Source organism: Pteropus medius, unplaced genomic scaffold (assembly GCF_902729225.1).
Source record: "Pteropus medius unplaced genomic scaffold, Ma_sr-lr_union100, whole genome shotgun sequence".
Taxonomy (NCBI): domain Eukaryota; kingdom Metazoa; phylum Chordata; class Mammalia; order Chiroptera; family Pteropodidae; genus Pteropus; species Pteropus medius.
The window spans coordinates 13,430,915-13,453,958 of record NW_024349796.1 but is presented as its reverse complement, the minus strand read 5'-3'; the positions used below and the strand labels follow the sequence as shown (position 1 = coordinate 13,453,958).

General features: G+C 44.1%; 1 protein-coding gene across 3 annotated transcripts in view; it reads right to left on the bottom strand.

The window, feature by feature from the left end:
• The window catches only part of RRP15 (ribosomal RNA processing 15 homolog), a 37,011-nt gene extending 23,966 nt beyond the window's left edge, over positions 1–13,045 (bottom strand). For all 3 annotated transcript variants that reach the window (XM_039883390.1, XM_039883387.1, XM_039883388.1), the window contains exons 1-4: positions 12,858–13,045; positions 6,366–6,640; positions 3,835–3,932; positions 1,223–1,424 (exon numbers count right to left, since the gene is read on the bottom strand). In XM_039883390.1, coding sequence (XP_039739324.1) covers positions 1,223–1,424; positions 3,835–3,932; positions 6,366–6,640; positions 12,858–13,002 — 720 coding nt within the window. In that variant the 5' untranslated portion in view covers positions 13,003–13,045. The remainder of the gene's footprint in view (positions 1–1,222; positions 1,425–3,834; positions 3,933–6,365; positions 6,641–12,857) is intronic.
• Positions 13,046–23,044: the final 9,999 nt, after the last annotated feature.

Below are 23,044 nucleotides of genomic sequence, written 5' to 3'. Positions count from 1 at the left end.
GAGGAACAAAAAAACCCCAAAAGAATTCTTCAAAATTAAAAAATATGAAATCATATTTTTCTTTCAATTCAACCTAAGAGCTGGAAATCAAAGAACCTCCCCAGAAAGTCACCAGAGAGGCAGAAAGTGAGAGGGAAAAAGTTATGAAAATCAGAGGATCAATCCAGAATACCGAACAACCAATTAAGAGAAATTCCTGACAGAGGAAACAAGAAAAGAGAGACAATAATAATGAAGATGTTACACACACAACGACCTGCTAGACGCGAGGACGCGCACCTCTTGCTGGACTGACAGGTGCAGCCCGCCGCGTGTCCCGCCCAGAAACGGGGCGGAGCCGCCCGGACAGCCCACCAGGAACGCCGGGCCCGCGGGGACCAGGCTCAGAGCCTCCAAAGCGGAAAGCAGCCAGCGGAAAGCGCTGAACTCCTCGTGCACAAGAGAAAGAAAAGCTCCAAGCAAGGGAGCCGCACCCGCAGCTCCCGAGGGAGAACCCCCCGCCCCACGCAGACGCCTGCAAGAAGCAGCTTCCGGGGGCTGCCGGAGGGCACCGCCACAAGCTGGGTGGCCTGAGCAAGTCGTTCTTTCTCCCACAGTTCATCTCCCCCTCCGAGGGCTCCAGGGACACTCTGCTCTCTGACCCCCCGGCTTCTGGCGCTGTCAGCATTCTCTGACCCTCGGCCATGTCACCCCGACCTCGGCCTCTGTGGACACACGGGTCAGAAAGGCCGGAGAAGCAGTCATCACGCTAGAGGTCATGAAAAGGACGGAGGTCGTCTGCTCCGACCTGAACGGCACCAGCCGCCTCGCCATGAAAATGACTGTCCTTACTCCCCAAAGCTCCGGGTCTTGGTGTTTCCGAAGCCACACGCCACCGCGACAGCCGCTGCGGGAGAGTCTCGCACTGAAGCCGCGCCCGCCCTCAGCTTCCCCGTCCCCAGACCCCACGGACGGCTGGCTGCAGATGAGAGACGTGGCCCTCCCTCTAAACATGTCCCTGGATCTACTTTTTCCGGAGTCCCAAGCGCAGGGGTGCGACACCCATCACGGGCACCTCCACACCGAATGCATCGGCACGAAACCTAAGACTCCAGGCTGTGACCATGCAGAAACGTTAATGAAATTTGAAAATGCTGTAACTTATAAGTGTGCTTTTCTGCCTCAAAACCCTCTGGTGTAAGAGCGAACGGCCCGATGCGCTGAGTCCTGGGAGAAGCCTTACCTGTCTGGCTTCTGCGGTCCTCCTGGCGGACCCCTTCTGGTTCGTGCCCCCGTCCAGCCCCCTCAGGACGCTGATGAAATCCTTTTTGGAAACAGCTGACATCAGCTTGGCGCGCTTTCTGACGGAGCTTCCCGCTTCCTTGACCTTTTCATCCACGTTCTTCTGATGCTTCTGAACGGCGTTGAACAACTGCACGACACCCCTACAGATTACAAACGACCAGAACAACGTACTCAGCCGACGGTAGAGCCAGAATACAAACTCTGGGACCAGAACAATGTGTTTTTCCTGCTCAAGAAAGAGGCAAGTGTTTTGTAGGCACTCAATGGAAGAGTTGAATGAATGGACAGATACTTCTGGAAAATAAACGTACATTTCAATGGATGAATATGAATTTCTGAATAAAGAATATATGTGATTGATATGTGATTTTTTTCTCAGCTTTGGTCTTCCTAAATCAATGTCTGTGCAATTTGAACTAAGAATTATTTTTAACACAAACATCTATTTCTCAAAATAGGATTACATGCTGGTTGAAAGCACTACAGCGTAATGGAAAAAGTGCACCCTTTACAGTTAGCTACCTGACCATCTGACTCTAGCAAAGATTTTCAGGATTTCGATTTCATCTGTAAATGGGAAAAATAATACCCAAGTATCTTAAAAAGCATTCAGCTATGTTATCAGTAACTCCTATGCTATAAAACCGATTTTAAAATCCTGTTTAAAAAATATTTATTTTGTAGTTACTTTGTTTTGTAGTTAAGCTCGTTCAAAGATGGAGTCTGAAGATTGAGACCTGCGGTGCCCATCACAGGAGCCACGAGCCACGTGGCCGGTGAGCACGTGAAATATGACTAGTCCTAACTGCACTGTGCTCCAAGTTGAAAACACACACTGAATTCTGAAGACTGAGTACAAAAAAGAGAATTTTAGACTCTCACTAATAAATCATTTATGTTTACCACATGTTGAAATAATCATTTAAAAATACTGGGTTAAATGAAATATATTTTTGAAACTTATTTCTCTTCTTTTTACTTTCCTCAGTGTGGCTACAAAAAAATTTAGATTACGTATGTGGCGCATGTATTTCTACTGGAAAGCACTGATTTACACCATCAAGATCCCTTCCAGCTCTAACATTCTGTAATCTATTAATTTCCCTGCCATAGTGACCACGGGGAGAGGCCATCCGCCACGGCCCGGAAAATCCTGCACATCCTTGCTAGGTTCTTCAGGACTTCAAGGCCCTGACTGCTCTCTCCTGGGGCATCCCGCAGGGCTGTGCTCGCAGTGACCTTCAGGAAGGAGCTAACGGCTCCTCCCAGACAAAGAGCGGGCTTGTTACCGCTCACCATAAAAGCTTCGGCATCCCAAACACCGCGTTCCTCGCTGGTAACACGACCCATGCCAGGGGCAGGCGTCCGCCTAGGGCACCTGCGCTGCCCTGAGCGACAAAGGAAACCAGTGGGAATGTGACGCGCTAGCTGCTGCTTTTGCCGGGAGTAACGAAGTCCTTTGTCTGTGACCCAGAAGTCTCTTGTCGTCCGCTAGAATTCAAGAAATGTTACCAGGCTGGTGTACTAGGTCATAGACAGGATAAAGTTCCATGCCCTGCACAGCAGGGCTGGGACCAAGGCGAGGAAAGTGAGGGGCCTAGGGTGTAAAATTTAAGAGGTGCTTCTACTTTTATGCACCGGCCCTACACTCTTCTAAATCCTCTATATGTATTAATTCATTTGATTTTCAAAGAAACCCTACAGGGAGGTATAATATTCTCCTGGTTTTACAGATAAATACGCTGCGACAGAGCGAAAGCAAGCAGCACGCCCAAGGACACATGTCAGGAGTCAGGGCTGGAACCTGACGCAGCAGCCAGGCTCCGTCGCTCAAACTCTTACCCATCACCCATCACGCCTTCCTGTCTCACCACACGACACCCAAATGGACGGAAAATAACTGAAATCACGGAGGCGACGAGGAAGTTACAAGTAGCTCCACTCAATGTAACTGCTAGATTCTTTAAGCAGGGAACCAGGGCTATCTGCTCTGTGCACCTTCTCCGACTCCCCTAGGCGACCTCTCGGTGGATGTCCCCAACACACAGGAAGTACCTCTCCTCTCAGAGACTTCGATTCCTCTAGGGGGGTGGGAAGGACTACCCAGCAGCCTCCAGATCCATTTATCTGGACGCAGAGGGCATCAAATAAAGGTCTGGCGCCAGTGATAAAAAAAACAAAAACAAATGCAGAGTGAAAGGACAGCCTGAAGCTGCTGTCGTGTTATCTGTGACGTCATAAACATAAACTGCAGGACAACGAAAACGGTCCTCTAAGGCCGTAAATGAAGACAATCATCTTAATGGAAATGCAGTAAGCGAACTGATCATGCTTTCTTGTGACAAGAGAGACAAGACTATCTGAAATAGGTCCTTACCGAATACAGACTCAGCACATTATATTGTTGCCTCGTGGCACCGGCAAGTTAGGCTGGACTCAGCACGCAACAGGCCCCGAGGAGGGCGGGGCAGGGATCAAGCCTGGCCAGAAGGGCATCGCCAGCAAAGCTTTAGGATACTCAGTTTTGAAAGGGCAGAAACGCTGTCTTACCTCGTGGCAATTCGCTGAAGATTTCTCTCCGCTTCTTTGTCCTGGACGACATCTGGCTTTACTCTGCACATCATGTCCCATTCCCGCTTCTTATCAAGCTGTGTTATAAATATTGTCGTGTGAAAGAGTATTAGGCATTTTTGAAAGTGCAGCACACTTTGATATGATACTCTGTCAAAGGACAAAGGTAATAAATCATTCTGGCTTAGTCTGTCACGGGACTTTAAGAAAACTCATGCTTTTAGGGGTTCGGCTCAGGGAGCCTGTGGTTAGCACTCAGCGTGTCACGTGAGACACACAGAGTGGGTTTCTGTTGGGTTCTCTGACAGCAGGGACCTGGAGCGCTGCCAGGATACTGAGCCAGGAAGACAAGGCAGGGTGTGGGAGCACCACACTCCGACTCTGCCATCACCGTGTCACCAGAGGGGAGCACTGGGAAGACCCCAAACCACCCTCTTTGGAACCATACGTTTAAACACTGTTTCTCCTCATTTTTAGGAACTGACTTCCTCAGCAGTCAGAATCATTAAGAATTTATATCAGCTTTAAAATGAACAGCATCATGTCCAGATATATCCTATTTGTACACTGACGATTTTCTTTTCCCGAACTCATTCAAACCCACTTTTCTCATGGCGCGTCGGACCACTACCCTTGCCGTGTATGGCACCTCGGTCCCCAGCTGCAGCCAACTGACTCTTTGCTACTGCGCAGAGGTAGAAGGGGAACCAGCAAATGAGAAAATCCCACAGACGACATACTCCGATCCAGAATTGTGTTCGAGTAATATCCTGGTCCCGGGCACCTGCGTTGACACACTGCTTCTCCGGGTCCCCCTCCCAGGCCAATGTGTCACCAAATATACTGAATAGGACAAACTGATCACCAAGAAGCTGCTGAGCATCGGGCCCAGCAATGAGAACCAGCGACAAAGGTCTCCTTTATCTGTGCCTTTTCTCCACTCATCCAACCTCTCACTCTGTATTAATAACAAGGTCTAATCACAGTAAAAGCAAATTCCTGATCTCGCTATAAACCTTAGCCTGATTCTTCCCTAAAGGAATCGATTCTTCCCAAATCACATTATTTAACTGTTAAGAAATTCACTACCAGATGATGCTGGAAATAAAAAAAAAATCTTACTTTGAAGTTTAAAACCGTCAATTCTGAATTATCTACAGTACCCAAGGGATTAGCAGGCATGCAGTACCCCAAAATAATTAACTCTGAAACACATTTTTATAACTACGATTAGAAATAAGTTCCCAATGTCCTGGAAATCGATAATGCTTAACTTTGAGACACGACGGTGATTCGCACAGACACCAATGGGAAACATCTAAGGCGTCTGTAGCCACGGAGTCACGTTTCCGGCAGAGATGTGTGCACACCGTGGGGACAGAAAGCTCTGGCCTGGGGCGCGGCGAGACGCCCGTTTCTCTCAGCTTGGGAATGTGGCTCTCTCGCTGAAACGCTGGGACCAGGTACTTTAGGGTCTGATATTTTTAAAGCCTCTTCTAGCTTTTGCCAGATAATAAACAGAGCCTCAAAGTTTCCGTTGAAAAGTTATGAGTACGATTTAGAAGCAAGGTGTATCTTAAAGTACAAGAATATTAAAGTAATAACACAGTACGTTCTGTTTCTAAGAGCAAGGCTTGAAAAGTTGCATCTTCATACAGCCTTTCACACAGAGCACCCAGTGTTAGGAGCGAGGAGAGCGTTGATCTTGAAACAAGATAAGGGGATGAAGTTAAAAGGACACACGTGCCAATGCGAATCCATCTTTTCCTTCTTACCTATAAAGTACGTCTCAGAAATCTGTTCTTTTACGTTATCAGTGCAAATGAAGAAAGTTATTTTTTCATTAAAAAAAAACGAAAACAAAAAACACTTATTTAGGAGCCGAATGTTTTAGACATAGAAATACTTCAAGTACAAGGGATCCAAAAACCTGGCTACTGTCTCTCTATCTTGACACTACACGACAGTAAACTTAAGTCTGACTTCTGGCCTTTAACTGGCAGACTGCACTAGGCTAATTTCTGTCATCTGAGGTTTAAAAAAAGGTATAATGGATCCAAGTTTTCTGGCAGAGAAATACTGGCTTTTAGAACTGCGACCGGCCCCTGACAGTGGCATGTTCACAGATGTGGACAATAAATCGGTTTTAGCAGAAAGTAACTAACGTGACTATTAGTTCAGTACTAACAAAGTTCGCATATGGACAGCTAAATTCAATAAAATGACAGCAGTCACGTCCACACGCGTGACTGCTTCGCTTTAAAAAGATAAACTTCCTTGGAGCTTATATTCCTGCTGCTTTGTGTAGGTGATTAAAAGGTGAACATGCTCAACGGAGGAACTGAGACGAGGGTTCTGAACAGAACCTTGGTTATCCGCCCCCCTGCCCCGCAAATAAGCAAGTTAGACGCTGAAATGCTAACTGAACAAGCGCGGCCCGGCACAATCCGGCGCAAATGAGAACCAGACGAGACGCAGCAGACGACCTTCAAAGCACGCGTGGGACATACCTGCTTCCTTCTCTCCAGTCTCTCCTGCTTTAACTTTTCTTTTTCCTTTTCCAGCTCCTTGTTTTTGAGCAGAATGGGGGCTTTACTTCCGGGAGTCTTCCTGTTGAGGATTTTGGCCATGGCGTCCGCCCAGCCCCCGCTGGCCCCCACACGCGCATCCGCGGCATTTCCGTCCTCACGGTCGCGGGCTCCGGCCTCGCCCTCACTGTCGGCTTCTACCGCTTCACCATCAGAAGAAAACGGATCCTCTTCTGGTCTACAGATTCCTACAGAACCTACGAGAAGGAACAAACGAAACTTTACCGCCGGAGGCAGAGGAGGCCAAGGCCGTTGCCAGACCCCGGTGCCCTGCGTAAAGCTAACAGTTCTCAGTGCGCCTCCATTCTTGCAAAAGGGGACTTTTCAAAGTCCCACGGCTGCAGGAGTAGCGGACGGCAGTCACAGTGGCAGCGCCATCCTGCCGCGTCGGCCTCCCAAGGCCTGGCCAGCCGTTGACGGGGGAGGCCGCAGCGGCTCCAGAAACAAAGCCAAGGGCCGCCACCACACCCTGCTGTCGAGGCGGTCACCGACGCTGCACGGAGCCAGCGCGGGGTGTGCGCGAGTCCATGGGCCTCGACTGTGTCAGTAAACGACCTGAAGAGAACGATGAAGATTTTAATCTATCGGGAAAATGGTACAGCGCTTCCATGGCACGGAGAAGGCGGAACAACTTCTCTGAGGGATCTGGCCCAGGCATTTAAAATTCTGAATTCATGTGCAAAAAAAAAAAGAAAACCAAAAAAGCGCCTCTTTTTATAAAATTTGCCTATATATTTATAAAATTGGTGTCTTAACATCTTTGAAAAAGAATCTAATGAAGTAACACGCACCCAAGATACGGAGGACTCAGCTGCGCTGCTGGGTAACCGGACGAGAACACCGAGATTGGAACTGAAGATACGAAAGTGTACGATGGGAACTTTACCGCACAGAACCGCCCCAAAAAGCAGATGCAGGTTACCAGCAAACTAGTTCATCATTCAAGAGTCAAATGGCTGGGCTCAGAGGCCTGACAGAAACTGTCCAGCTGGTGGCCTCGCTTGAAAACTAACCTGTTGAGAAGCTCTGGGCACTTTTAAGTTTGAAGCTTTTCTCAACGTCTGAAGTTAACTGCAGTCTAGCAGCGAGCGCTCAAGCGGCCGGCACAGTCTGCGTGCATCACGCGACCCAGAGCCTTCTGCAGAGCTTGGTTTTGTTCTTCAGAAACCTATGGAACTTAGCAGGAAATATTTCAAAGGAGAAAATCATCCCAACAGCTGAGGAGCTTGGAATGCTTCTTAATAAGCAGGAGAAGAGCTGGCAGAGAAGGCCGAGGAGTCACCAAAGAAGAAAAGACCTTGGGGACACCCACAACTGCCACTCAGCGGTACTGTCTTTACACTTTTAAAAAGCACAGCCTTAAAACATAAAGTATGTCGATGGTATGAAAAAGTATGATAAACGCAAGAGATCACTAATAACTCCACTGCCCTAATGTACTGCATATTTCCTAATAAAGAGAATTTTTAAAAATTTATTCGCCACATATTTGAGGCCTTCTCTGTAGGCTGTATGCTCAGTAAATTTATGAAATCTGAGGACCTATGACTTCAGACTTTGACATACAGGAGATATAAGAACACATAAGAGATATAAGAACTAAATTATCACCCACAATATTAAAAAAAAAAGTTTTGCCAAACAAAAGCTGATAGCACCATCATGCAATCCAATGAGTTTGAACATCCACCGTTTACCAGATCCCAGCGTCACACAGTCTCCCCGCAAAAGCATCTTCCTCTCAATGCAAAGCACAATGAGAAACAACATTCAGAGAATGTAGTTAGCTGAAAACTAAGCCTGCTATGAGTACACATGTTTTATTCCACAGGGTCAGCAGTACTAATAACAAAATAAACAATTCTCTGAAAAGTGCTTCTTTTGGTAAGCACGTACACGCGGCACGGCGGCTAGGAGTCTGTGTCGATGAAGAGCATCTGGGTGATTAAAAGCAGAGGTCTCTGCCGGCCCCTGGTAAAATGTCACAGCTGCAACAGTGACATCTCGTGTCCTGCCCCGATGAAGTCACAAACTGCAGCAAACTTCACGTGCCTCAGGTGCCCTGCACAGGCAGCCAACGGGTGTTATGACCGTACAAGCCACTCCAAACCGCCTCTTCTAAACCCTGGCTGTTTTTGGGTTTTTTTTTTTGGTGTTTCTTACCCAGCTTGACTACCATAAAATGCACAATATGGAAACATGACAAACCTGTGGAAAGTTTTCTAATGCCATTTCACAACCAGCGCTCGCCCACCAACCAAAAAAAATTCCAGAAGAATGTACTTAAGTCATAGTTCTTTTTTTTTTTTAAAGCTCTACCCCAGAAGTTTTTAGACATTCACTTACAATAGAAGTGATGCTGTTTTACATAAATAAATTAAAAATGACAATGTAATGAGGTCTTCCAGCATCCTGAGAAACAGGATTTACTTCTAGGACACCACAGATAATCATGATGCAAATGAGAAAGCAGAACTGGTTCTTAAAAATTAACTGTATCCTATAAAATTGAGATTTAAAAAAATGTTTCCACTAAGTGATCATTAACAGCACAGGGGGATATATCCAGGGGTCTGAGGGCACCAGATAAGTGAAGAATGTCTTTGAAGTCCTGTGTGCTATTTTAAAAAGTAACTCTAATCTTGCAGTCTGTGTTAAAACTCCCGAAGAAGGGAGGGCTACAAAGACTGCGCACGGGAAGTGACAACTGAAGGCCTCGGCCGGGCTTTCTGCATTCGTGGAAAGGTTCTATTTTCAGAGACGGTCACTTGAGAGCTTCACACGTGGCCAGAATAACTGAGGAACTGAATTTTAATTTAATTTAGTTTCGATTACTTTAAATTAAATTTCAAGAGCTGCACGTGGCTAGTGCCCACCATGGTGGACGAGGCAGGATTAGACCTCTGCGGTCTCCTGCTGCCTTTCCCCAAACTGCCAGCTTCCTTTCAAACTTGCCATCTGTTGCTGACCCCAGAAACCGTTAGCTGCTGGCAAGAAAGTGAGCCGCTTTGCTTAGCCTTCGGAACGGGGATAAAGTTTTAAGAAGACTCACAGGCCCTTGGTATTTACTGGTATCATGAATGACGAGGAAGGAAGGTGAAAATGAAAACTCTCAATCTAGGTTTCTCTTCTTGGAGAAATCAAATGTTCGGTGTAGGCAGACAAATCGCTTAGCCAACTACAAAATTTGGTTTTGCAATTTGTAAAATGTACAAGTGTTCTTCTAAAAGAAAAGCTATTAACAAAAAAAGAATGACTGTGGGGTTATCTCTTACAAAGATGGCAGATACTCAGCTGTTTCTCAAAGAGCAGAAAGCAAGGGTGTGAATGACAAGAGAAGGGAGGAGGCCAAAGAAGTGAGTCTGTGACCCAGGCTGACTGAAAGAGGCAGGGGCAACATCACTCAGTCTAGAACCCAAAACGGCCTCGATTCGAGTCGATGCTCTGTATGAAAATTAAAAATTTTCCTGTATTCATCATTACTGGCACGTCCGGCAGCACGGGAACGTCAAAGAAGCTTAAGAATCGACTTTGCATTGTGTCTAAACCCCTAACAATGCACCAGTTCAATAAATCTGAGTAGTTCAGGATAACTCAGAGGTGAGGTTATCAACCTCCATTTTTTAATACTTGGTATCATCAACCACCGATATTTCTTCACCTGAGTTGAATTACTAACTAGGAAGTGTTTTGTTTGTTTGCTTGTTTTTCACTTGCTAGTTTTTTGAAGACTACACACAAACTTAAGAGCCAAGTACACACTGCCTCTAGACCTGGAACGAGGTATCATCAGGTCAATAATCTAACCAATGTGAACTCATACAGTGGTGCCATCCTCCCCCTTCTAACGCTTGATATTTATCTACTATTTAAAATGCTGATTGCAGTATTTTACCTTCCATATTCCTGATTCATGATCACTTTTGATTTTACAATGATCAAATTTCAAACTCTACTGAAGAGTATTACAATTTACCAAAAGTTCAGTTTCAATTGTTTTGCTATCATTCAAGTTTACAATTTCTGTTCACTTTACCCTCAATCTGGTAGATGAGAAAGAGTCTAAAAATCTCATTAAGAGAAGTTTCCCAGTTACTCAGCAAATATATAGGTATTGAGTAAGACGGCATGTGTCGGTCTCAATGCCAAGTTCTAAGATGTAGCCGTTGACCACGCTGATAAGGCCTCTCACCAAAGAGCTGGGAAACTTCTGCAAAGTCTGAAAATCAGTACCTTAGGGTTTTAGATCCATAAAAGCACAACTTCTACCTTTTTTATACAAGTGTCAAAAGAAATTAAAGCCAGAAGATGAAAAACAAAGTTCAAATAACACATAGGTTATACCGGTGTGTCTTCTATGAAATTTAAGTAGCATCTTGCTAAAAGATGTTGCTTTCAAATGTTGATATAAGGCATATCCCTATCAATTTTTAGGATCAAATTAAAATTCAAAAATAAGTCTCTGATTCATTTTCTCGATAAAATGAGCATGTACACAATAAGCCTATAATTTACACACTGATTCCTCCCGTGTCTGAAGCCAAATTCACTCTTTTGCCTTTACAGGTTTTCAGTATTACCTGAAAATTTCTGATAACTTAATAGTTCTGCCAAGGCCACATGTACACGAACATCTGAACTAGAAAAGCTTTTTCCATGGGTCACCTTTCCAGAAATATCTGATTTCATTACAGAAGAAAACAGCAGTTTCTTGCATTAAATAGCAAATCCTGAGTTAAACCAAAGGAGGACGTCTCATCTTATAACCAACAGATCTACAATACTGAATTTATTATATAAAAGGCCCTTTATTATTCATCTCTACTGCCGAGATACAGTCTAAATCTTGAAAGAAAAAGTAGATGGAAACAACTAAGTTGAAACTTACAGGACACAGGAAAGCTGGTTAAGAGAAAGCGAAGGAAAAAATATATATATATGTTTGTAGAACCACCGCACTGCTAGGAGCAGAGAGAGCATACTGTGTTCAAGAAACAGGGAGTTCAGAATGCGCTAACACCAGTAAGTGCAGGAACTTGTATCTCTAAGGAGAAAGACGTGTTAAAGAAAAATAATAATATTGTATACTATGAGTAATATGCGTAAGATAGAAGGAAGCAATGCCTGCGCTGGGTTCTACGGGATATGGGTCTGTCTCCATCCTTACCATTTTTAACTGGACCACGATCGTGACAACTACCTTTATAACCATCTCTTAATAATACTTATTACATTGTATTACAGTCCTGTTTAATATCCTTACGACTGTAATTCTAGGGCAGGAATTTATTCATTCTTTGTATCCTTAACACCTGGAGGGTGACTGCAATATAACAACACGACTGTTCACTGAACTGAACTGAATAATTAGGTTTCCATATTAGCAAAAAACCTTCTTAACCCATAATGTAATTGACATATTAGCAAGAGAACCTTAGACTCTATTAAGTTTTTACAATACTGCACTGAGAAGTCAGAAGAGTCTTAACTTGGAATTATCAAGTACTTGAAAAGGGGCGTCTGATTTCCATGTGGCTAGATTACACTTAGTGGTTAGTAAGGGGCGGAGTGGCCGATGATGAGAGAGGCGACCTGTATGAGATCATATAGGCTAACAATTTTGGACGTTATACTAAGATGGGAAACATCTCGAGCACATAACTGACATCAGCTGAGGTACATCATAAAGAACAGCTCTGGCTGTCACAAAGCTCTAGCTGTAAAAAGACGTAACACCTGGGCAGTAGGAGGCAGGGGTCCTCTGCAATTCCTTGTAACCTAAAAAGCTAGTAATGCCAACAATAAAGATACAGAGGAAGCAGCATGGAAATCGCACGGTTGAAGGCCTCGAACGTCTTTCCTCCTTTCAAAATCAAGCCTCTCTGAGAGACGCAGTTTCCTACTGCTATTTTTATTTATTCTACTTTAGCCACCTACTCTTCCTTCATTCACTGCTATCTACTCTCCAACTCCCCGACACAAGCACGCACCCACCGCCCGAGCAGAGTCAGGCGCACATCATCCAACTTCCTCTTACCTCCTTCCGCGTTTGCGCCTCACTCCCTATGAGCCCTATCCCACTCTTGTAATTTCAAAAACCCCCTTTCCATTTCTTCTTTTGTTACTGTAAGCTTCTGTTTGCTGCTGTAAACGGCGGCAGTTCTGTCCCGTTTAGTTAATAACAGTGACCCTGAAAACGTCTAGTCAAAGAATGTGTAAGCTCGAAGAGATGACGGCGTCCCTTCCCTGAACACTATTTCTCGACGCCTTTTCACCCGGCCAAAGTCGCCTGCAGGACGCTAGGCCGAGATATAACGCGGCCGGCGACCAACACCCGCACTGGCTCTCCCTGCTTCCCGCAACCTCGGCCTGGCCTTTCCTCTAAGCAGCCGGAGCTCAGCCCTAGGACGTTACCTCCAATGTCGGCAGAATCTTTGTCCTCATCTTTCAGCTCCGATGCTACAGCCTTGGCTACCGTTTTAATCTTCTTCTTCTTCTTTAGTGAAGCTTTCAGCTTTTTCCCCGCACTCACACGTGAGTCGGGAACGGCCGCGGCCATGTTTCCTCGCCGGAAGCGTCCCTGAGACTTCCGTCCGGTGGTAGAGAGAAACCGTTCGGCATCTAGGTCCGGCAACGCAAGGTTCCGGGGCGTGGCCGGGTAGCCCGGCGTTCTGGCTGGAGCCTCAGCATCTAGGCTGGAGCCTCAGCATCTAGGCTGGAGAGAAGTCTGGTTTCCCATTGCAATCCGAACAGTATCTCGCTTTCCTCGTCTGGGTCCCAGGCGTTAGGGGATCCAGTCCCAGTCTTATCCCTCGGAGCCCGACGGCGCGGTGCAGACTCGGCGCCAGGGTCCCTTCTCCTGCCTCCCGCCCGAGGCCAGCATCCCCCAAGGTCAGACTGCCACCTGCCTTCGCTGCCCCGTGTCCCCTCCGAGCAGCTACCACAGTCCCCGCCCTAAATCGTTGGCTTCCTGAAATTACGGCCCAAATCTCATTCACCATTTCCACTCCCACCCCCTTGGCTAACAATGGGGCCTGGAGCCCCCAAAAATATTTTTGGAAGGCATTAATGAATGAATGAATGAATGATAGACTACAACTATTGAAAAGGTTAATGAATCAGACGAATGAGATAACAAACCTTACATCGTGTTCTGTAGGCCAGGCGTATTCTAAAGGCTTTCCAAACTAAGCTTGGAGATTTTCTGGTGGAGGGTTTCTGAGTTTTTAATACCCGAACTTTTTAAAGGAGTATGAATTCTTCAATTTGACATTCTGGCTGTTTAAATAAGGGGGAAAAAAAAACCATATATATATATGTGTATATATATATATATACACACACATATATATGTATGTGTGTATGTATGTATGTATATACACATACACATACATACACACACATATATATATATATGAATATATATATATTCAGTACATTTTAAAACAAAACCGCATGCAGGAAATGTTTTATTCCAAATACAATTGGTAAAAGATCGAATTCCAGCATAAACCTTTTGAAAAGTGGAATTACTGTCGACAGGAGAGATGGATCTTGGAAGTGGGCCCTTTATATTGTCGCTGGTGCCCAGGTACCCTGCCATTCCGCCCCGTGTAAACTTTTAGCTGCCACTGCACGTTGGTCTTGAACCTGTGTCCCGCTGACTTTTGTATTTAGCCCTTGTTTTTGCCTGGCGCTACACGAGTTCAAAACGAATTTGGGAAAACGTCGAATTGTAGAGAAGGAAGCAACGTGAGAGAGAAGAATGATTAAAGTGTAAAGAGAGGTGTCTGCACATGAAACACTAATCGTTAGTATTATTTGGTGATCACAAGTGACATTTTGAGAATTTTACACCTTAACGTGATGGTTTATATAGAGAGATTTACTATGTTTACTTACAGTTTAAGAAACTGGTGAAGGTAAGGTTGGTTGATTTGTTATAGATTCAAGTTTTCTTTTTAAAAATAACATAAGATAGGCCTCCAGGTTTTCCTGTGGGAACCTGATTTTTTCAGAAAGGGATGACTGCTATTAAGCAGGAGATTCCTCTTTTAATTTATTGAATCTTCACAATAAGCCAATGAATTAAGATACTCATTTTACCTAATTAGGCTCCCATCATACGGATGAGGAAACTGAGGCACAGAAAAGATTAAATAATTGCTCAAGGGCATACAGCCAGTAAGTGGCAGAATCACATTCGAACCTAAGTAGTCTGTCTGCTCCAGCGTCTGCTAAACCACTGAGCTACTGTGCCAGACTGTTGCCCTTAGCGCTTACCGAGTATATCCTGAGAACAGACAATGGACATTTCTGGCAAGCACTGGAATTCATAAATTAGAAGAAGAAGAAGGAAAAAATCTCTGCCCTCACAATAAACTAAAATAATTGGCAGGAGGCAAATAGAATGTCCACCGTATGATGGAAATGACCAAAGTCACCGATATACTCGTATGCGGACCTGTGCTAGCTAGCGGCTTAATGCCTCTCAGCTCCACATTCATCCTTTTTGGCTGCTCTGTGAAAATACAGCGGGATCCTATGAATAGTTTTCCTTTGCCTGGACCAGAGGGATGTTCGGCTTTGTCAGTAGGGGGCACTATAGTGACATAAGAAGGAGCCTTCGTCCTGGTCACAGTGTGTTGTTCTCTGCAGACTCCTGGCATAGCTTCTCCAGCCCCCCGCCTCTGGCATCGGGCTCCTGTTTCTCCAGCATCTGGCTCCTGCGATGCAGTGGTCAGCAGCGCCCAGAGGCCGGCAATCACCCCACCCCCACCCCCCGCCCCATGCAGTTTCGTAGCAGAGTGGCTCTAGTGGGACACCTTCCAAGGAACAACTCTCTCTGGCACCTCAAAAGGGCATCGATTTCCAGAAAGTACCAGAAGGTGGATTTCCAGCACGTCCTTACAAAATAAATTTCGTAAGACTGTTCCGCTAACTGCAGATATTTATTATTCCTCGAGTTATCTATTTTTGTAACCACGTGTGGCCCATCAGGAATTTAGGTGAGCGCCCATCAGTGCGTGCTTGGGAGACACGGCCCAAGACCGCAAAGCCTCGAAGCATTAGCCACTCTGCTATGAAACTAATCAGCAGAACGTAACACAGTTTTCTTTTAGCCACTGAAAATGAGGGAATCCCCAGAAGAAATGGCCTCCGTTCTCAGATGGTAAAGTAGTTTGATAGGAAAAGGATGTCGGGATGAGTGTGAGGGGATCTGCTTTCTCGTCCTATTTGCATTCTAACGAGATATGCCTAGTGGACACTAGGGTGCCTGCCCAGCATCCTGTGAGCAGGACCCTGTTTCTTTCTGTTATTAACTCCTCCCCTTCACAGCTGCGTGCCTCACAGGCCGCTAATCTCACCCCAGGAGCCAAGTTCAAGGCTGAGTCTGACTGGTTTAAGGGTAAACCCATGGGCTTTGCTAGGAATAGCAGTGTGACCTAATAGGACATGACAGGAAGCCAAGCGGACAGCTTCCTGATGCCATGAGTAGAAGCACAAATAAAGATGACCGCTCTTTCCCCCCTCTGGACAAAGTCAATGTCAGCGTGAAATCTGAAACGGCTGTAACCCTCTTCTTGTCACCTGACAGCCAAACTACTATGCAGAGTGCACTGCACTGTGGAAAGAACTGGACCTTTACCTGTATCATGAAGCTGCGAAATCAGCGGAGGCTAAAACACAGTGTTACGTCCGAATGTTTCCCCAGAGTTCTTAAGTTGAAGCCCTTACCGCTGATGTGACTCTCTCTGGAGATGGGTCTTAAAGAAATAACTAAAGTGAAATGAGGTCATATGGGTGGGCCTCAATCCAACAGGACCGGTGTCCTTAAACGAAGAGAAAGAGACACCAGAGATGCTTACCCACGGAAAAAAGGCCACGCGAGGACACACGAGAAGGTGGCCCTCTGTAAGCCAAAGAGAGAGGTCTCAGGAGGAACCAACCGTGCTGGCAACTCGAAGCCACCAGAACTGGGAGGAGAAACTAAATTTATGCTCTTTAAGCCACCCAGTCTATGGTATTTTAAGTCAGACGAACACTCCCACCATATATGTCCTTCTTCAGTAAGATAAGCACTGTTTAGGTCAGTTTGCAAGTGAGTCAGATTTTCTGTTCCTTGCATCGAAACATCATTGCTCTCGATACACTGTGGGATCTTGGCAAGTTGTTTCGCCTTAAAAAAGGTGTTCGATTTCCTCATCTTTAAAAACAAGGGGGCTGGCCTAAATAAACTTTAAAATTCGTTTCAGCTTACATTTCTATGCTATTATGGGATAAATTTCCAAGTAGACTGTTTTCCCAAACCCTTCCTCTGAAATCCAGGATTCAAGACTAGAAGGCATACCTCTGCAAAGAACATTCGATAGCAGTTATCTAAAATGAATAATCATTTGATTTGTTCTGAACTCCGCAATTTTTTTTTGTAGGTCATAACAGGGTGGAGAGACTATAAAGATGGACATAACCTTCTTTGGTTGGAACGAGGACTCAGAATTGAGTTGCTGTGGGTATATGGCTTCTGTGTCTTCCCTGGCTATTGACCCTTAGAACAGAGAAATTGCTAGTAATAACCTTTCATGTGTGTCACCTTAAGGCTTTTGAAATCCATTAAGGAGCAAGTAGCTAGAACTTCCTTTTCTCCCGGACCAGGTAATTTTGCTCCCTAAAAGAAAAGTGCAAGAACCTCCGAAGCCCAAACATTCCAGACTGCACCTGTTCACATGGCCGTTTCTGAGTCTTACCATCTTTATGTTAAGGACACATGTTTCTGAATCCTTTGGGATATCTGTAAAAAGAAGATAGCTTTCCTCTTTCTTTATCTTTCCTCTAGCACTGAACTCCTGCTTGTAACGTAATTAAGACCCAGGGAGTAACTTCATTATTTCTACCCAGACCGAGGCCATGTTTGATTGTCTCTTTAGAGAAAACATCCCTATCAACAAGAAAGGGACAGATTACATCATCTGGTTGGTGTTAACAACGGAGCAGGCGACGACCGGCCAGACTAACGGGCTTTATTTCATTTGAACGAATTACTCGTGGACTCCCGGTCTCAGAGCCCGCATTAGTGAGACGGGCATTATCATGCATCAAGGAGACGTATTCCACTGGCATAAAACCTTTCCATTAAAAACTCACCTCGCGATGGGAGTTAACCATCTCTTAGGCAGTATTCATCAGCAGTGACAAGTTCTACTGCCCAGGATTACCGAATGATCAAGAAAACAAGAACAAAGAGGGGCCACCTTGATCCTTCCAGACTTTCCGAGTCTCACTTCCGTTAGTAGAAAATGCATCCTGACTTGTAAACAAGGAACCGCCACTTCCTTCCCGTTGTGATAGTTGAAACTCAACTTATTGAAACATTGACTTGACGTTTTCTTAGACCCCACCACCTCGGAGAGTTGTCGTGGTATCGACAGAGAGAACTTTCAATGAGAAAAATGGCTTAGTCATGTATTTGGTCAAACTTCATCATAGCCATTATCACGACAAATGAAAACGTGGCCATTATTACAACGAATGCTTTCAAAGCAAGCTCCGGCACGTTGCTTTTCTGATTTTTTTTCAAGCTTTGTTCATTTCGTCGTTTCGAATGGACTCATTCGTGTGAAAGTAGTGAACACGAAATTTAATTTTCTTAAGGCAGAAACTGGACAATGTTTGGCTTTGACGCGATCAAACGCGTTGCTCTGGGGCCTTGGCATTGCACAGGACAGAAGAGAAAGCGTTGGGATGTGCGACAGAATTTGATCTCCAGCTTCAAAAAGCTGCCCGTAGAAGCAATGGTTTCTCTTAGTAGCTCGAGGCCAGATTTGGAGGTGCTCTTCAGATACGGACATGGAGCTCTGGCTTGAAATGGATGCCACTGGCTTTGTGTACTCTATGCTTCTGTGCTCACAGGTCTCTTTGGAAGAGGTCGCATTAAATTGTCCTTGGAACATCGTTGCTTTTAAGAAAACCTTGTGTCTTTACTGAAGAAATGACTTTTCAGTCTCTATATTATTTCCTGAGCTTACCATTAAATAATGTTCGCAACTGTCAAAACAGATATTTAGAATGGCTTTGCGTCAGAAGCAGGTCCCAAATGGCTGCCTATCCGTCGAGGTTCTTTACCATGAGGAATATTCATGGAGTCTGTGAATCTTACGTTTGGAATTTCATGTTTGGAAAAACCATTAGAAATAGTCTTGTTGCGTTTTGAACATCCACTGATGATCTATGTTTCGCTTACAGGAAAACCAACAAGAACAAAACTGTACATGTTTCATTTTGTAGTGGGATTCGGTAATGGCCCAATTATGCTCAGCCTCACCTAATGGAGGGTCTCCCCAATTAGTGGCTAGAAGTCAAAGGGCAACTCTGACCTTCTGTTCCATCTTTCACTAATGGAGAAGGCCTTGCACCGTGTGAGAATGGTCATAACGAGCTGGTTGCTGAAATCCACTAAATTCGGTCAATAAATATATTCTGACTACTGTTGGTTTTCCTGTGAGATAACCAGAGAGAAGACCATTCTGTTGTCAGCAGATGCTGAGACTATGGTAGACTCATCGATGACTTTTTCCCCTTAAATTTAGAATTCTTCCTTGAGTGTTTCTTGTAAAATGGGAGTCAGTGGAAGGGTGGGAGCTGCTTTGTCAGGCTTCTAGTAATTCTGACTCCAGGAAAAACAGGTAGGTCATCCAAAGGGGCTCATGTGGCCTGAGTGTCACTTCGAGAGGAAATGCAAACAGTGTTCTTCAGGTCACGGACAGGTCCAAGGTCAACCTTAATAATAGAAAGCGCTGTTAGAAGTTACAGTGAGGAGCATTGAGTAACAAGCAAAGAAGTCTCCCGAATCTGGAAAAGAATGTAACCGCTTGAAATCATATAGATAATGACAGGAAGCCCGCTCTGCTGGTTCTTCCCCAGGCCTTGAGCAGGGTGAGATGGAACATGAAAATAGTCATAATAGGGACACAGAGCAAGATTATTAACACCACTTATGTTCTACTTCCTGATACCTCTTGAATCTATTGCCTTCATCTTGGTCAAAACCGCCATTATCCATCCAGCGGATTTTTTGCAAAGGCTTCTCATTTGGTCTCCTTGCACGTACTCAGCAGACAGAATGATTTTTTTTTTTTCCCCAAATGCAAGTCAGACCTCCTACATCTCCCTTACATGGCTTGCCAGGTCCTGCAATGGTCTAATGGTTCAATGATTCTTGGGACCAGTGAGTTCGTTCCCCAAGGAGCCTTTTGGCACTGTAGAAGTGACAATCTCAAATGTTAATGCACAGTTCCAAAAGAGACAGTTGCTGGGAGTACAGTGTTTTCATGTTTTTCATATAACTATGGGGGGCGGGGTGGGGGGAGGTTCCTATGGTAATAGAAGCTGTGAATGTAACTATACTAATTTCACCTATTATGTGTTCTAACTGATTTAATTTAGTGAAATTACACAATTTACAGTTTACTATGTAATCTGAACTTAACTTTTTTATAGAATAATAAAGTCAGGATTTTGAAGAAAAAAAAATTTTTTCTGGGGACATGGGAATAATAAGAACTTAAATAGAAAATTATGCTCCCCAAATTCAGTCAAAATAGCAAGAAGCAGATACAGTGCTACCTGCTTTGTGATCATCTTTTCATTGATCCTGCAGCTTAAAGATTGTTAAAGAGAGTTATTTAAGGAATACATTTCTTTAATTTCAGAATAAATTTCTACGCATTGGAAAAGCTTTTCTTCAACTCTCTTTACTAAAATAGAGTTCTTAAGGAAGAAAAAAAAGAAAACCAGGAAAAGCACATTAAAACGGACACGAGAAGCACAAGATCCCATGAAACTGACCCCACTTTGCCAGCCTCGTCATTCGTCAGGAGTTACATTTCCTGCACGACGATCTCATTATTGCTTTAATGGACAGACATACAAACCGATGTCCATGAGCAAGTTCAAATCCAGATGCCATCAAGTAGAAAGGAGTGGTCCTTTCCAAATTAAGGACTTAACCACTCTCCGTCCCTTGAGACTATTCCAGGACACAGTGAAGAGCACGGCCACGTCTGAAATGCAGAAGTATTCTGCGTCCCCGCTGTGGTCAGCCTTCCAGGGAGCTCAGCCCTCCCTCTCTAGGGACTGCCATCCCTGGCCTCACTTCCGCATTTTTTATTTGCATGTGCTAGCCTTTTTATTGCAAATAGGGCTCTAAATCTTACATCACAAATGGATATTGCACTTTGTGTGAGTGCGTGTGCAAGAGAAGCTATCAATAATGTCAGTTATGAAAACCTGATCATAAGTGTTTTTAGTCCATTAGCCATTTCGCTTTATTTATGTCCCCTTTCTGGCCGGATTGGAAGCCAATATTCAAAAAGATGAAGTTTGGATGAAGAGCAACACAAGGGAGTATAAAACATTGTCACATTTTTTCAGGCCGGAAAATATTTCTTATATTATTTCTTTAAACCGTTTCTAACAATCCGGTAACTACTAGGGAAGCAAGGAGCGCAGAATGAGGACCTGGGCCAAGGATGGGTATTTAATTTCTATCTATCTATCATCTATCTATCTATCATCTATCATCTCTCTATCTATCTATCATTATTATTTTTTTATTTTTATTATTATCGTCTATCATCTATCTGTCATTATCTATCAATCTATCATCTATCTACCTACTTATCTATCATCTGTCTGTCCGTCTGTCTGTATCTCTGTATCTATGTATGTATCTCTGTATCTCTGTATCTATCTATCTATCTATCTATCTATCTATCTATCTATCTATCTATCATCAATCTACCTACCTATCATCTATCTATCCATTTTCTATCATTACATTTAATTACTTTTAACAAACATTATCAAAATTTAAAAATGACTTATTATGCACCCAATAAATATACCTATAGGCAATTTTAACATATCTTGCTTCATTTCAGCTACTAACAGAAACCCAGCTCATGATTTATTAATAAAATCTCGTTCGCTCTTATTTGCCGATTTATCTTCCAAGGAGCATGCAGCCCGAACAGTTGAACCTGCAAGGAGAGAATGTACCCCGGGCCTTTCCTGGTGTACAGTGGCTGCAGTGGTTGAGACTGCTGGTGTGTGGGTACCAGTTTAACGCCTCCCAGAAGCCATCACCTGCTCCTGCAGCAGCAAGAAGAGTGAGGTGGAAATGTCAGCCCACGACTTCTCTCTGCGCGTCACCCCCTGCAGTGGGGAGCGGGGAGCGGGGCTGTGGCACTCACCCCCAGTGCTGTGCCCATCACTCACAGAGCCCAAGGAGAGCTGGGAGAGAGAACAGGACGGGTGACAAAAGGGATGCTTTAAATAATCCAGGCTTCTTTTATGGCATATTAAAACCCATAATGATATAAATGCAAAGGAGAATGCATTTTCTCCAATAGGTTAATAGGCATATTAATAGGGGTCTTTTAAGAAAAGAATCAAATGTTTGGTCTAATGTCTAAAAATAATAAGCGATATTGTAACTTGGTGTTGGGCTAAGTGCCTCATTTGAGCTCTGTACACTTAATAGTGAGTCTCAGACTTATTTACATTTGTTTCCGTTAATGACAATGCAGATAGCATGTCTTAAACCCCTGACGCAGACCCAAATAAAGGCGAACACGCACTCCTTGAGTCACCTAGCCCTTCTCTGTGGAGTCATTTCTAATTGAATGTTAAGATCAAAGTTTAAGTTTATAAGAAAGAAAAACAAGTTCAGATAAATAGTTATTATCTGACATCCTTATGAAAATTCATGACCTGCAGCTTTATCGGGGACCTTATAAGAATTCTAATTGTGAAGTATGCGGAGCTATTTAATGGCTAGTCCGCTCCAGTCTCTTGATAAGAAGTGAGTTAAATAATTGTCCTGTTTAACTTGTGCTTGTTAACCTTTAAGGTCAACTAGTTTGAACATACGTTTAATGAAATCCTGGAGCCAGAATTTATGATACTGCTGCTGAATGTTAAATTGGACAATTTACATAAGCAGGACATTAACCTTCTGAGCACTAAATAGCATTTTAGCACTTAGCCGCTGGGGACAATAAGGGACATGTTCTATATATTTGTGATTAGCTTGCCTGGGAACTCTCATGATGACCAATTGGCCTACCAAGTTTAGCAGCGTAATTAAATGAATGGACTCAACCTAAGTAAATTATTGGTGCTGTGTACAGTACATCATTATAGTTTGAAGGGAAAAAATATGAATAATTTAATAATACATTACTAATTTATCAATGCTAAGTGACTTCGAGGAGCCTCTTTGTAGTTCATTGTTTTAAATCTGGTATTTGATTTACCGATTAAAATAGAACTGATTTCATTTCTTGCTAGAAATATATAGCAGCTGTAAATTTTATTTTATTTTATTTTTTGAAGTGGTATCTTCTGTTTTGGTGATATTACAAAATACCTACTACTGTGCACTGATTAGCAGGTAACTAGTCATTTGTCACAGTCAGATGCATGCAGTCCCTGTGACTTGGGGGCCTTCCTGAGTGGAGGGCACGACCCCCTGTGTTGTTCATAAGCCCAGCGTGCAACACAGTAGCAATTATCATTATGCTTTGGAAGGGTCCAGCACC